A 16,609-nucleotide genomic window follows, 5' to 3' on the forward strand; every position below is an offset into this window, starting at 1 on the left:
TGCTTCAGACTCCTCTTAAAAACTCTGTTTCCAACAGTTTTTTCTGCTCTTGGGTCTGCGGTATGTCAAGGGGAAGGGATTTTCTTAACATGGCATATGCAGACCCCCCAAAGGTGTTGTTCAAATGTTCAGTTTGTCAGTTACAGGCAATCAAAGAAAGTTGACTTTGAGGAAGACGAGCTAAGTAGTTAAACCGAGGCTCAGTATGAGGGAAAATAAGGACTTGTTTTGAATTGGTGATCATGCAAAGCTGCTATAATAGATTCCCAGAATAAAAACATATGGACCTCAAAATTATTTTAACGAGGCCCCCTTAAAAAAAGTTAATATGTTTTGGTTTTATACTGCAACAGTCTTGATATGGTGATACTTGTACCTACTGTGCTGCTTTTTATGGCTACTAACATATTTTTATTATGATTCAGGGCACCTGTTCTTAACCTACAAACACACACACACACATCGTCATTCATAACCCAATTATCCAAGGCTCTGTCTCTTGCCCGTCTGCAGGTGCTAAACAGTGATGTCACATGCTGGGTGTTCTGATGAGTTTTACTTTATGTATGCGATAGCCACACAGAGACTTACACCTGGGACACCCGTAGAGCATGACTGTGTGTGAGAGTGAACATGTGTTTTTATGCTTTTTAATAAAATACCTCAACACAGACAGACACGCACCGAGTTTGATTTAGAGCTTTTACCATCTGGTGTGTGTGTGTGTGTGAGACTAAGTAATCCTCCCGAGTCACTCCAGTTATACTGTAAGCCTGGTGTTTGAGGTGGGAGGGGAAAGCTTGTCGAGAAGATCTTTTGGATGGCTCCTGTGGGGTCACCACAGATATTTTTCTCCTCATTTCTTTTATTGCTGTTTTAAAAAAATTGCAGTTTAAATTATTAGTTGTGTGTATGAGGAGAAAAAAACCCAGTTTCAGTTCAAATCAGTTAAAATGATCAAAATAACACTTTTTTCTTTTTCTCTCTTTTTTTTTTTTTAAACATTCACTAAATCTTGGTCATATATATATATACATAGTAGGGGTGCAACGATACACAAAATTCACGGTTCGGTTCGATACTTTGGTGTCACGGTTCGATATTTTTTCGATACAAAAAATGTTCATGCCTTTTTAATTTGTCATTTATTAAAATTGTAAATATATATTTTAACTCAAACGTACAGTTTTTAAATTTAATGTTGCTGAAACAACAAAGTAATAAAAAAGTAAATCTATCTGTAATAAACTCTCTTTGGAAAAGAGAGTTTATTACAGAGAAATGTCTCTTTCCAAAATAAAAGCTATACTATACGCTTCTTCTGGGCTATATTCTCAGCAGAATATTAAACATATCAGGTCCCCATAAGGAGAATCATGTGCTAACAGCTGTCTAAATGACTCAGGTAAAGCTTGTAGCATGCCTGCTTGTTGTTTTTGTCTGCTTCCACTTGTCTTTGCACTAGGATGATGTTGGAGTAAATGTGCAGTCATATTCGTTGTGTTCCCACTAGTGTTGTCAGCGTAAATCTCATTGAAATGACGTTAACGCCACAACACGGCAAATCTCCGTTAACGAGCTACCGCGGATCGCCCCGTGCGTGGGGCTGGACGGCGAACACGTTAACAAGCTAACTGCGCTAACGCACTAGTTCCCACCAATGTAATTGAGCATTGCGTGGCACATCCAACATACTGTTTTACTTTAGTCCATGACACGTAAACCTTCAGGGTCATACGTCACATGAAAACCAAAATAGTTCCAAACGCCAGATCTGAATTAGGGTGGGGGAGGTTTAATTTGCCATGTTGCAAGGAGAGCTTAACTTCTGTCTCGCTAGCTTGCCCTGCGCTCAGTGAATCTGCGTTCGACTACTCCGCCTAGGCTGCACTGTTGAGCGCAGATCCACTGAGCACTCAACACAGACAGCATCGTCAGAAGGAAAGTTGATAAAATAAATTAAAAATTTTGTATTGTTCAATACATATGCGTACCGAACCGAAAGCACTATATCGAACGGTTCAATATCGATACAAGTATTGTTGCACCCCTAGTACATAGAGGTTGTTTAATCAGTGTTACATGCTAATTCCAAAAATAGGAGAATTGACATAAAGAGAAGGTGAAATACATTTAAGTGGAAATTCACAGACTTACAATCAGTCATGTGAAAAATACAGTGTTCACAGGACTCTACGCAGTCCCATGAAAAACCAAGTACACCCTTATTGCCTCCAAAGGAATTCAGAGAGAAAGAAGCAACCAGGTGCTGGTAATCAAATGCACTTGATTAACTCATCAGCAGCAAGTGTGCGCCTCTATAAAAGAAGTAGTTTTGGCAAGTAGCTGGTGTGAAATATTCAGGTGTGTGTTAACAGAATGCCACAATCTTCCCAGGAGTGGGGAGATTGTGGCTCAAAATTGTGATGCTCAAAAAATCTGCAAAATCCTAAGAGCTATAGTTCAGACTCTGCAAGTCTCAGTTAGCAAGTTAAATGGAGAAAAAGATGGAACAAGTGTCGGTTGTTTGGAAAGCGTCTTATCTCTAAAAAGAACATGGCAGAACAGCTTGGGTTTTCAAAGTTGCATCTGAACAAAACCTGAAGACTTCTGCAGCAATGTCCTTGGGGTGGATCAGACCAAAGTGGAGATATCGGGCTGTAATGCACAGTACTACTTTTGGTGAAAAACAAATACAGCATGTCAGAACAAACAGTTCATACAGTTTTGGAGGGCTGATGATTTGGGCTTCTTCTGCAGCCACAGGAACTGGGCACCTTGGAGTCATAGAGCGAGCCATGGACTCCTCCGAATACCAGTGTTCCAGAGTCAACTAATGCTAACGCTTGGCCAGAATTGGGTAATGCAACAGGGCAATGATCCCAAACACAGCAGTAAATCTACAACAGAATGCGCAAACAAGAAAAGAATGGAGGTGTTTCGATGACCCAGGGAAACTGCTGTGGTGGTACCTGTGCCTGAATTGTGCATAAACGAATGCACACAAACGTCAATGAACTGAATCAACGCTGTGAAGAAGATTGAGACAAAATTCCTTCACAATGATGTGAAAAACCGATAAATTCAAACAGGAAACAATCACTTCGAGTTATTGCTGTTAAAGGTGGTTCTACAAGTTTTTAAATAATGGGGTGTACTTAGTTTTTCACAAAGCTGCATAGAGTTTCTGCACAACTGCAGTTGATTTGTTTTGGTTTCCTTAATTTTGTATGACTTCTAAATTTTTACACATCTTTGAATAAAACTTTATCACATCAAAGTAATGTTGGCGTGGCTTCCTGCTGTCACACTCACTTTCCAGGGAGAGTTGTAATTATCATTCCTGTTGCTTTTAGTGTGGAATAATAAATCAAAACTGAACAACTCTGCAAACAGTGGATGTGTCTGTTTTTAATTTGGTCGGAGTTATTGTGTGATAATGAGACAGACTTCAACCTGTTTGTACAACCTTAAAAATCTAAATCACTGCGGCATGCTGTGAAAGATGGTAAGCAGTAATGAAAGGTCTATGTGATTGGTAATAAATGGGCTAAAAGTGGTATGGCCCTTTTAAGGAGGAATGCACCCCACAGTTTTTATTATGTCGTGGTTGAAAGGGCAGAGGAAGAAAGGGTAAGTAGTCGGAGAGGACGTAGGGGTGTTGATAGATTTGTTTATTGAAACGTCTGGGACTGCATTGTTTTCTTTAGGTTGTCGCTTCGTAAATGTCACGTTCAGACTTTTGACTCCGCTTCTCCCTATGTGAAAAAAATTGTGTGAATGAGTGAATGCATGACGGCTGCCCTCGGGGCGACATCTATGGTAGATGGCAGAGGACAATCACGCATTATAGCTGGTTTTGCCGTTTTTTTCATCAAGTGTTATAGTCCTGCGTGCAAAGGAACACAGATTAAAAGTGGCTTGAGCAAACGTGAAGTAAGCATTAAAGATAAAACCAGCAGGTGACGAAGAGAATCAAAGCACACTCCCCCAGAGGTAGCACCCAATTAAGATGGTAAAAGCAGCGCAGGTGTGCAGTGTGTATTTTAATCTATTCGTTTCTGTGCATCACACTTTTCCATTGTGTGCAAACGGTGGATTTTAATGCTTTGTTTTCACGAACTGAGGACACTTTGTGAGCTTTGATTTCCATCTCTGTTTTTCCTTTTACCCACAGACATCCCAGGATGCTCATCAAAACGGGCTTAGTGGACGCTCACCTCTACTGTCTGAAAAAGGCTGTCGTGGACTTCCTCACAGAAAACAAGTAAGTTTGGGGGGGTTGAATCTTTATTTTAACAGGAAGTCCTACTGAGATCAGACTGTTTTACAAGAGAGACTATACAAACTCACAAAATATTTCCAAAAATCTGCAAGAACAAAATACAAATAACCACACCAAGAAACACTAGTGAACTCTCAAGAAAAACATGTCTCCATCACCATATTCTTTATGATGCTTTTGAAGTGAATAATGAATATAAGTATGTCTATGTTTAGATCTTTCTGCAAAGTAAGTCCACAGTGGACATAAAAATTTCCCCAGACCTTTTTCACTTATTTTTGACTGTATTTTTTTTTGTTGAATTTTGAAATTTTCCTGTTTATGTCTGCTCCATGAGAGGTATTACCCAACAGACTTAGACACATATAGACACAAAATATATGCATACGCCCCACACTCAAGCTGACATGAACTCTACCTTGCTGCTTAATCTGTGTGTGTTTAACATGGTTACATGGTGTGTAAGGCTTTGAAAGGTTCTGTTAGCATGGTATTCTAGTGAGGTGTTAATTTGTTTTACTATGTGCCACTGAGACAGGCTGTTAGGCCTTTAGCCTCTGAAGTGAAGCGGTGTGACGGGGGAGCTCGCTATAGCCGGAGGAGTCTGTATAGGAGTCTGTCTCTGTGCTGCATCTGAAAAATGAAAGGCTAAAGCTGTTTTCACTATTTTGAGAATCAGGGTTTGTCAGCACTTGCTCTTGTTAACCTGAAACAGACAACAGGAAGCGGGCCGCTTCAAACGTTGTCACTTCTTGAATGCTGGGTAAATGCTTGCTGTGAATTTCTTTGACAAAACCTTATACAAATGCCTATTTTCACACAGGTAGTGGGAACTAGCACTTTGAAGTCCTAAAATTAGCATTTGCATTCTTACATTTTCCTTTTATATTAAGCAAATTGATGAAAATTGTTTTGACAATTTTGAAACAATATTATTTTCAGCAATATTGATTATTTGTCATGATTATTCGTTCATTTTAGGGTCAGTAATTTTCTAAATTTAACACTGCTTTCACTTCCATGTGATGCAACATGTTCCATCTTTATGTAAAAATAAAACTACTTTTCTTCATTTACCCAAATTGAGTGCATCTTTTAGAAGGAACAAAAAACATAAAAATATGAAAAGCACAAAATTACATGAGAGGGGACTGCTATCTTTGGTCAATGGAAGTGTGATTGCAGTTGTGATTTCAGCACATCTTTGTGAAGGAATATGTAGACGCACTGCACAGCCTGAGTTTTGTGGACGATTTGCGTCAGCAACAAAGCATTGTTTTTCTTGGCCTTCATGCCTTAATTATCCTGCAGTTTGTGGTGGTGCATTTTCAGGCATGTGAATAAGTGGCTTATATTGCTTTGAGGCGCAGACACACCTCTACAGCACTGTTTGCATCTGATTTCTTCTTGGTTAATATCACTAAATCCAAAGTATCTCCAAACAGCAGATGATAGTCCACTTTAAGCAGAAACTCTTTACCGTCTGCTGTGCCATACATTTGATTTTTGTTGTGCGTCTGTCTTTTAACACACTGTTAGTCATCCTGAGTACATCCAGGAAACCTCTAGTTGTCCAGTGCAGGGAACAGCTGTGATTGTCACATGCAGTCGCATTGTCAGGCTCTGATATAGGGAGCGCTTGATTTGCTTTTGCTTTGTGTTCTATTGGCGAAGCATTTACTTTAAATAGTGCTTGATTGTATCCGTTTAATTTTGGGAAGCAAATATAATATTATTTGTTGGCAACTTCCCAAAACTGGGTGGCGATGAGACTTCCACACGTGTATTTTGTAACTTGCACATTATTTCATGAAGAAGTGGGTACCACGCTGAAAGCCGAATTGTGGAAATCATTTATTACCCATTGTTAAAGTTCAACAACTATAAATGGAGTGCATCCACACCAGGCTACTTTTATTCCACTCAATAAATCCAAAGCCAAGCCAACAAACACAAATCCCCTTTACTAATCCTGTGAATATTTTTGGTTAAAGCACTTGAAAGTAGCAATTTGCCATAGAGATGCAGATGTAAATCTTACATCATTGCATCACCAACGCACCCTCTACCGCCACCATATATCATCTCTCTTGTTAGATGACTCATTTCTTTCTTCAGCTCTTTTCTTGGACTCTTTTCACGGCTCCTCTTTGCCTCTCTTCCTTTCTCCTCAATGTTCTTTCTCTGTCTCTTGCTCAAGGAGAGAAATGGACAGAGTAACTGTTGTTTTTCTCCTGTCATTCAGATGGAAATTCTAATCTCCCTTTAAAAGAAAGTAAGAGAGGGCAAGTGGAGGGGTGTGTGGTGTGGTAGAGAGGAACACTGAACACAGCGCAGTCCAGAGAGGAGGAAAAAGAAATTAAGATGAGGATATTGCCTCCTGATTTACACAGAGAGAAACTTCGAAGAAAGCTCACTGTTAGCTCTTTTTATTTTTTTTTAATTAATGTATTTCTTGCTGGAACATCATCAGTCTTTAGTCAGTGCTTCCTTTCCTGATTTTGATCGACGTCTTTATAGGGACAATGACTCCTTTATACATCATTCAATTATTTATTACATGCTGTTATTGAGTGTTACACAATTACTGCTTACAACTACTCTGGTGATATTCATAAAATACAACCATTTTATTCCAGTATAGTCTATATCTTTTCATTTTTACCGAGATATTGTAAGATGTTATGATTGCATAGCATGAACTAGTGTTTCTTACCTGATCCAGTTGCTAAATGACTAAATTAATGTGTTTCTTTTGTATCCTAGGTCTATCTCATCGATCCGTGGAGAGTTGGTGCCATATTTGGTGCGTAAACAGTTCTCCAAAACTGTTAACAGCCAGAAACTGAAAGACGACACAGACGATCAGACCCAGGAAAAAAACGATGGGCCTGCAAACCACGGTTATTGTTTGCATTCACATAACATATCTTCACGCTCAGAATCAGAGGAGGAACAGCATTTAACAACCCAAGCATGATTCTTCTTCTTTGTCTTTTGGCTGGTCCCTTTAGCGGCGCCACAGCAGATCATCTGCCTCCATCTCACCCTGTCATCAGCATCCTCCTCTGTTACAACACTCTGCATGTCCTCCTTCATTTATCCTTGTATTTTCTCTGTGGTCTTCATCTTTTCCTCCTTCCTGGAGGCAAAATAATTGATATCCTTTGTTCAGTACATCCACTATCCCTCCTCTGCAGATGTCCAAACCTCAGTCTTGCCCAAAGACTGCAACCTTTTTAAAATTCTTCTTCATCTTGCTTATAAACATTCATCATAAAGAACTTCTAGGTTAGGGCATCGCTGCCTAAGGCATCAGCTTCTAACCCTCTTCTCTTCCTGCATCTCTTCCTCTTTTGGTGTCCAGAGCTCCTCATCTCATCTCGGGACGAGCCTCTCCTCCAGCTGGCGCAGGAGCGCTCCTGCTGGAATGACCACCGTGGTGATATGAGTGAGGCCTACCATGGAGGAAAGCTGCGCTGCTATGTTCACATTATGGACCAGGGTCTGTGCTGCCGGGTTAATACTCTAGCTGCTTATATAGAGGTGAACCGACTGGTGAGTCAAACATTCGACTGTTTGTTTTGTTTGTTTGGGGTTTATTTTACGTGTATGGCATGACTACAATAGCCTAATCGTGGTTAAATGCTTATGTGTACATGCTGTTCCCAGAAAGTTGATTCTGTTTGTCTGGACGTAGCAACATCAGTGGGAGAAACGTGAGAAACCAGACTGAAGAAGTCACTTGAATGAGTGATGAAATGCATCTCCCACTGAAAACGCTACATCCAAATGAGTCAACTTTCTCTAATTTCCTTTCTTGGATGACATCACACCGCTGTCAGTAAAATGTCATCTTGAAACTTCAGATTTAGTATTTTCGGTCACCAATTTGATGATAAATTTACTCAGGTCATACATTTAGTAAGAGCTGGTCCTTTTATCAAAGACTTTTTGCAGTTGGACCGTGGGAACTGCCCCCTGATGGCCATTTTTAGGAATGCACTTTTAAGTTGACTTTACTTGTGAAGGAACATTTATGCCTCTCAGCTATTCTAAAAACTACAAACCTTGTGGTCAACATGTTTGGCTTTTTAAAAGAAACGTTGTAAACACGCGGACACTCCATCCATCTTTTGTTTACAGTCTGTTTTCAAACTCATTACTACTTTCTTAATCACTCTTTCACTCCCCCCGTTTTCTCTCTGCTAGGCCCCAAAGCTGTTTGAAGAACCATCAGTCCATCCATCCGCTGACATTTCTGAGAGATGTCAGGTGAATATAGACTACAAGCCATGCTTGTATTTCAGTTATCTAGCATTTCCCTCTTGTTTTGAACTTTTTCAGATTGTCTTCACTTCATCAGAGCCTTTTATTGTCGTCTAAAGGCACTTTACAATACGTGGACTAAAATTGTGTATGCATGTATCTCCGTTGCTGTTTGTGGTGGGCTTTCAGATGGGATCAGATAGTATCATCGGAGCTGTGTGCCACATTGCAGACAAGACTTCCATAAAAAGGTCTACTATTGGAAACTTCACCACTGTAAAAGAGAAGGTCAAAGTCACCAACTCCATCATCATGCATGGCGTTACCATCGAGGAGGGGTGAGAACACACACAGTTGTACACAGACATGCACACACTTGCTGAGGTTGTGTACTTTGAAATGGTTTCTTGAACGCATTAATTTAACCTAAAAAAAAAAGGGAATTTCACCTTGAAGGCATGTTTATAGATTAAAGTTTTAATTATCTGGCTTGTTTTTTTAAGTGTGAAGTTGCTACTTGCATGTGGTGGGTGACAAGCAGCAGTTAGCAAGCACACGTTTCTAAACAGAAGCATGAAAAAACACTTTTATCCTCCTGTTCAGCTGTTTATATTATTTACTTGACTTGAAGTGAAGGAACATTTATGCCTCTCAGCTATTCTGAAAAACCACTAAACTTGTCATCAACCTGTTTGGCTTTTTTAGAATTTATAAAAGCATAGATGTGGCTCCCTCTTCATTCGCTGCATACCTTTTTATTGAAGTGTGTGTGTGTGTGTGTGTGTGTGTGTGTGTGTGTGTGTGTGTGTGTGTGTGTGTGTGTGTGTGTGTGTGTGTGTGTGTGTGTGTGTGTGTCCGGTGATAGGACGTGTAACAGGTTTTTTGTTTTCTGCGTTCTGTGGGATCGCTGAGTTAACAATGTAGCTATGTGGTGTGCAACCAGCCAGAGACCAGTTCCAAACAAACACAGAGCTGGTGAAGTGAAACACACAACATCCATACATTTCATTTAAGCGCCTAAATTACTTGGCTATACCCAGTTTCCCACTGGTCCTAGAATTTTTGGAATACCACAGGAGTTCAGATGATGCTTTCCCTAATAGCCCGCCGCTATTTAATAAAATCACGTGTTTGGTTTAGCCTTTAAGGATCAGTTGTCCCTCCAGTTTGCCATCTTTTATTTAAAGAATGGTTTCAGCACAGGGGTCTAATCAGGCTCACCAGGAGGTAAACATTGTAGTTACTTCACACATGCACGTCTGTGCTTACATGTAGAGTGTTGCAAATTGTGTAGTTTTTTTTTTTATTTTTTATGATGTTATTCTTCCACTTCGTATCATTTTTAACAGCAAAACAAAAACCCACCATACAGCCAATGTGCTGCAAATTGCATCATGTCAACTTGAGATTTAGGAACTCCAACTTGGTTAAAGAAACACAGAAGCTCAATGGAGAGCATGTCAGATGTTGTAGTTGTGATTTGAGTCCAGTCTGAGTAAGGATGCAGCAGGATTTCTATCCAGTCCAGTTTCAGCTGTAGTCAAGAGTTAAGGTGGAAAGAACTGACTGCTTTGCACAGAGAGCAACAGTGTCTACTGTAGAATTAGCATGTAGATTGATCTGTTTGGTGTCTTAGGGCAGGAATATTGGTTTAAAGGGACTCATCTTGGCTCTGGATTTTAATGCTCTCATTCACAGGCTCCTGTTTCTTTTATCTTAATTCTTCTTCCTCTCTCTCTTTTCTTTACATCAAGGCCTCAACGCCATCTCCCTCTCTTTCTGTCTCTTGCAATCTCTTCTTAAGCCTTTCAGGGACCCCAGCCAGTTAGCATGGCCATGTAGGTGCACGCACAAAGGCGTGAAAGAAAGAGAGACAGGAGAAGGGAAGAAAGAAGCGAGGGGAAAGCAGGCTAGCACGCAAGAAAGAAATTGCAATTCTTTCTTTTCTTTCTTTGAGGACATAAGAAGGAAGGAGAAAGAAGGAAAGAAAGAGCCAGTATGAGGGGATTAGCAGACCCCAGCCATGTCGCAGAAACCCCTCGCGTTTCTGGTTTCTTTGTTTGGTGCTGACCAGAGCTTGTTGACAAAGCGCTGCATGTTTGGGAAGGGGGATAGTTGGGGTCAACTTTATAGGGGAGGGTTGGCACAGGAGGTGGGGGGTTGACATGCGTGTGTGTGTGTGTGTGTTTGTGTATGAGTGTAATAGAGAGGGAGGATGGTGGGGGGGGTCATGGCAAGGAGGAGCCCTGGTGTTAGTAATTAGTGGTGTTTCAGCTTCGAAGCTTCTTTGGTGGTCTCTCTCTCGCCCTCTCTCTCTAATGTTACAAAACTCTGAATCTTGTAATCTCCCATCACCAACTACCACCACCACCACCTTCTAGGTAGTAACTTAAACACACACACACACGCACACACTCTTTTCTCTGTCTCCCTCCAAGCCTAACCACCTGAATAGAATGAGCCAATACAAACCTGTCTGTGTGTGAGGTGCACAGGGCCAAGTGTGTGTGCGTCACTGCCTGGGCAAGACCTACATGTGTTCTCCACTGGGCTTCCCGAGCTTCTGAAACACACGCGCGTTTCTTACCCCACACACACATTCGCAGATACACGCCCTTCATGGTTAGTCGACACAGGACACACAGGACTGTCTGTGTCTCTCTCCAAGAATTTTATGGTGATGGTTTGGCTGAATGTGAGCATGCACAGTCGGTTGGCACTGCCAGCTCAGGTGGGACTCCAGAACGGGGCCTACAGCGTACACACACACACATATATGCGCACACAGCGTGGGCGCCTTCCTTAACTTAATAGAGATGCTAATGTTGTGTCATTAAGTTTGTTTGATTGGATAGTTTGGATAGTTTTGAGTTTTCGGAGCAGGTGTGAGGTGGGGAAAACAGTCCGAATGTCTGTGTAACCTCCGGTGTGGCCCTCAGTCCATGACGGTGCAAGTAAAGAAGCTTAGCGCCCAGCTGGAAAGCTGCGCCTTTCCTGTGAAGCTCCCAGTGCTGCATGAATGTTCTTTGCTGTGTGTACCTGCCTGTGCGTATTTACACAAGGGCCCAGAGAGCAAACAACTGAGCTGAAAAATAATGTTTTAGGACTAATGATCTACTGATTCATCCCTTATTCAGGTAATACAAGATTTATGAGTCTTTTAAGAGGATTTTCTTGAACTGTATGTTTAGGAAGGGAAATTTGTGCATTTTTTTAAATATTTTGAGGATAGTGTGGAATAATATTTATGTCAATTTTAGAAGACTGAGGAAATAGTTCTCTTGGACAATGTGACTGCTTTTGTTACTCTTGTAATGGTTTTCCCTCTCGGCCAAATCACTCTTGAAACAGCGATTAAATCCCGATGAGATTTTTAGCTGGATGAACAAGGGTATTTTTCATGAAATCTCTGGTAAAGTGGTGATGCAAAGAGAGCCACAAGTTTGTGGCATCTCTTCATGTAATGTCAGTTTTCTTTCCTCTGTTTAAAGGAGCGTTAAGGTCCCAGTATACGTGCCGCATTGGTCGCTTCGTGTGCTGCCGATAACGTCATCTCGCAGCCACGTCCGTTTATGCTCATCGCCACAGTGTAGGTAGCTGCTGCAGTTTTCTTCTGAACAAATAGGTGTGATCACTCTAAAAACACCTTCCAATCAGCACTGATATTGGAGAGAAGAAGTCAAAACCAGAGGCAAATAATTTTTTTTACAAAGTCTTATATTTTCAAATTGTTGCAACATCTGTGATTCTATGAACATCTGTACTGATATACCATTAAAACTGCAGTAAAAACCGACATGCTGACGAATGGCATCGTCGTAAGATGCCATTCACCAGGTACCGCACGGCAGGTATAATGTATACCTGTTAGCTCTCCATGCATAGAGCCACCAGCCATCACTGTGGGAACATAGTGGCCAGCACACATGCAGATTTATTGATATAAAATCAAATTCATGCAGTTTGTGTGTGTGTTATTTTCAGGTGTAATATCCAAGGCAGCGTGATCTGCAGTAATGCTGTTATTGGCAGAGGAGCAGACCTCAAATACTGTTTGGTGGGAAATGGACAACACATCGAACCAGAAGGTAAGAGGCACCGAGATAAATACACACATATGAAGAAATGGCCTATCGGTGTTTATCACCTGATTTCATTTTATCCTGTTCACTCTTCTCAGCATGCCAACGTCTTGCCGTTCGATTTTAGCTATATGAAACAGTCTACCTCGGCAGGTAGTTTGTCTGGTTGTAAAGGGTTTGTGAACATTATAATTTCTGGCTTTATAAGCACTTATATGGCTTTATTTATTTATTATTTGACCAGTTGGCAAAGCAGTTTCACCACAAGGTGAGTTTAATAGCTGCTCTGGTGCCCACACTATAGTCAACTCCTGTTTCCTCTGTCAGTACTCGCATTTCGGTTTGTACATTTGGACTTTTAATTCTTTTAAATGACACAGTTAAACAGGAGCATGTTTTCAATCCCCAAACTAAATGGACACTATGGGATAAATGATGGCCTCAGTAAAACAAATATCCTGAGCAATGGGCAGTAAAATCCTAGTATGGACAAAAAAAGCAGAGACATCTTGCACTCTTAACATTTTCCAGCACAAAAAATAGCTCTGACAGGCTGTAACGTCCAGGTTTTGTTGATGCGCTTATTTGTACTTCTCCCTGGCTGACTCGGATAAGGTGTTAATGTATGTGTGTGGTATCTGTTTATAAGTGCCAAGTGTTTGAGCCAACTAGGAAAGTTTCTTCATTCTCAAGTCTGATTTGTCAGAGATTTTTTTATTTTTTATTTCCTTAATCCTCTTGTCCCAAAAGCTAGCTGTGCGTGTGTGTATGTATGTGTGTGTCACATTGATGGAGAGGTTAGAGAGCAGGGCCAGAACAGGACCACCCGGAATTCAACAGCCTCCAGCCACATCCACACACACTCGCATTCACACACACACATACACATATAGAGAAAGAGAGGGCGAGCTCAGCTACCAGACTGAGCAGCCTAATTGAGTGAACAACAGGGTGTTCCAAGAAACAACAGTGTGAATTTGAGCTAAACTTGTCTAAAACTGTTGGAAACAGCTGAAGCCTTTTGGAGCATCCAGTGAGCGATTGCTGCAGGAAGTCTGATCTTGCTTCAGCTGTTTTGTTTTTTTTTTCCCCCTTTTTGCTGTTAGACAGTTCCTGGCATTATTATACTAAACACTGGAAACTTGGACCTGTGTTTGCATGTGCTATAAGGTCAAAACAACAGCAAAGATACAGCCTTTCACCATAAATTGTCTCCTTTTATTTTAACACGTCCAGTGTATACAGCAAACTGAAGTCAGATTCATCAGACAACCCAAAGCCAGTCGTCTTCCTTAGAAGATTTTACAGTTTAAGAAAGAAAAAAAAAAAAAGTAGCAGATGCAGCAGAGAGATTTGATTCGGTGACTGAAGTTGCGACATGCCATAAAGGTCCTGGGTTCACTGAAATGTTTGTTATTCCTCTAATTTGGCACATAAACTTACCTTCATATTTTGGCATGCATGTGCTGGATTTCAAAATCAATTAGCAGGCTAGGAAATAAAAACAGACTGAAAAAGAAGAGTGTCACACAGGTTTTTAATATATGTTCGATTAATCTGCCGTAACCTACTTCAAAAGATTTAACACAACAATTCTGGAGATTCAGTTTAACAGTGGCTCGCACACAGCCTGGCTGTGTATGAAGAACGGGTCAGATCAGATTATTCTGTGTAATGCTTTGCAGTAAAGATAAGCCTTCTTTCCCTCCTGCATTACATTGTTACTGCAGGAGAGCACAAGATTACCTCTCACCACCAAATTAGCTGGCTGACAGTGGGCTGCTAAAGACATTACACACCCACTCTGCTGCTGAAGCTGTTAGCAGCTAAGGACCACCCTGACAGTTAGCCACGCACACACACGTGCACGCATGCACGCACGCACACATACAATACACACGTCTACGTCCATCAGGTGTTGATATTTTAAAGATACATACCTCTCCTGTAGATGTTCTGACACTCAGATATGCATTCGCTATTGCAGGTGTCACACATACACTGCCTTTTATTTACACATGCCAACGATGCGAGATCACGCACTGGTCTTAGATGCTTTTGAATGTGTGCTTTTATTCTGTGAGTTACAAAACAATTCAGTGTTTTCTTTAAGAAAGCTCTCTTTCTTTCTGATTATATGTGTAGCACATTTTATGATATAGGCATAGAATAAGTGGGCTTCAAAAACATAGACAAAAAAAGGCAAAGATTATCTATGACCGAATGCAAACAGCAGCTTTTGATAAGAATGCTTTGCTATAAGAAGGATGGAAAAGGAAATAGTCACAGTAATAATTATTCCAAAACACAGGTTTTTTTACCCCCACGTGTTGGCTCCTTTTATGTGTGTCACAGGCCCAGCAGTAGGAATATGTAACATGTAATGTTACATATGGTCCTAATACATCTACAAACTCTATTAGTTAGTGACAAATTATCTGGCCCAGTGTGAGTAACCTTTCCTCCCTTTCTTCCCAGTCACTCCCTCTTGTTCCCGCTCCTGCTGTCCCATGCTCCATTTGTTCTCCCCTCTTCACAGCTGAGGATAAGCTCATTCTGAGCAACAGATTCCTTCACACTAAAACCTGTCTGTGTGGATGGAACATAACTCTCTGCCACCGTTTGCTTTGGATCAGTACCGACGCTCGGGGATGGAGGGAAAGAGCCATGCACGGGGGAGTCGGGGCTGACTTTCCTCATGTTAAACTAGCTTTGAGTAGAGAATGATTTAAGAAAGGAAAAGAACCAATTAACTCCTTATTGGATGTGTATTCAGTTTGTTAGCTACTAGAAATATTATGCAGAAATAAAAAAACAGACTTTCTATTGCACTAAATATTTTGTTAGTTGATTTTTTTTTCTCCTTCAGTTAATGAAGGTTACACTAAAGGGACAAAAGTGTTAGGCCACACCTCTTAATCTTTTAGGTTTGGTGTTTTCAGTAAAGTTGTTACAGGTATATAAGATCAAGCACCTAGCCATGCAGTCTGCCTTGAAAGCGCTTGTGAAAGAGTGGGTTGTTCTGAAAAGCTCACTGGATTCGAACATGGTACTTCAATAAGACACCACTGCTGCAAAAAGTCAATTCATAAAATGAATTCCCATCTAGATATTCCACGATCAGCTGTAAGTGTTATTATCGCAAAGTTGAACAACAGCAACCCGAGGAGCGTAGATTGTAGAAATCACCAACTCTCTGCTGACTGAATAACTCTAGATTTCAAACCTCCTCCAGCAGTAACATTAGCACTAAAACTGTGCTCCGGGATCTTCATGGTATAATGTTTATAAACAAATGATTAAAAAAACTCACGAAGAAGTGCATGAGTAGTCCAAGGTATAAATCTAGCTGCCAAATGACAAATTTTATTATTAGAAATCTTTGCATTCTTACGACAAAACATCTAATATTTGTTTGGCGCCTGTAGCCAGTGATGTCAGCACTGCTGTGTCTGTGATGCGGAAGGGAAGGTGTTCACATTACAGGCAGTCGTTTTCAAACGATGAGCACATTATGGGTATTGTTAAAGCCCAACAACAACGATCTATAGTCATTCGGCATTTGAAATATTTTTTTTTTTAAAATGTGTTTAGTGCACCAGTTGGCAATAAAGTGCAAGTCCATATTGCATGGTGGCAATATTCAGGAAGAGATCACTGAAGCTGACATTTGTGGATTGCACATTTTTGAATTTGTTTTTTCCCCTGTTTATTTTTTCAACTGTGAAGATCACAAGAGCTGCAACTGATATAATCTCTTTGTCATATCTCTTTTCTGCAGCTGAACGGACTAACGAGATCATCGTTGGAACAGACCAGCTCATGGAGATCTAGTTTTCACCTCATTAACCAATCCAAGTGCAGCAAAACACGGCCCTAATTCCCCCAGCGGATAGGCCAATCAGAAGCCTAGACTTTGACCTCAATTGGCTTTTTTGTACACAGTGTCCAAATAAACTCACGTCAGCTTGAA

General features: G+C 40.7%; 1 protein-coding gene across 1 annotated transcript in view; it reads left to right on the top strand.

The window, feature by feature from the left end:
- Positions 1 to 16,609, top strand: part of eif2b3 (eukaryotic translation initiation factor 2B, subunit 3 gamma) — a 36,355-nt gene extending 19,746 nt beyond the window's left edge. Inside the window, exons 6-12 of the mRNA XM_004542648.4 lie at positions 4,178 to 4,267; positions 7,052 to 7,188; positions 7,653 to 7,843; positions 8,498 to 8,560; positions 8,744 to 8,892; positions 12,539 to 12,642; positions 16,418 to 16,609. Of these exons, the coding sequence (XP_004542705.1) occupies positions 4,178 to 4,267; positions 7,052 to 7,188; positions 7,653 to 7,843; positions 8,498 to 8,560; positions 8,744 to 8,892; positions 12,539 to 12,642; positions 16,418 to 16,470 (787 nt within the window). The 3' untranslated portion in view covers positions 16,471 to 16,609. The remainder of the gene's footprint in view (positions 1 to 4,177; positions 4,268 to 7,051; positions 7,189 to 7,652; positions 7,844 to 8,497; positions 8,561 to 8,743; positions 8,893 to 12,538; positions 12,643 to 16,417) is intronic.

This window comes from Maylandia zebra, linkage group LG18, assembly GCF_041146795.1.
Source record: "Maylandia zebra isolate NMK-2024a linkage group LG18, Mzebra_GT3a, whole genome shotgun sequence".
In the NCBI taxonomy this organism is placed as follows: domain Eukaryota; kingdom Metazoa; phylum Chordata; class Actinopteri; order Cichliformes; family Cichlidae; genus Maylandia; species Maylandia zebra.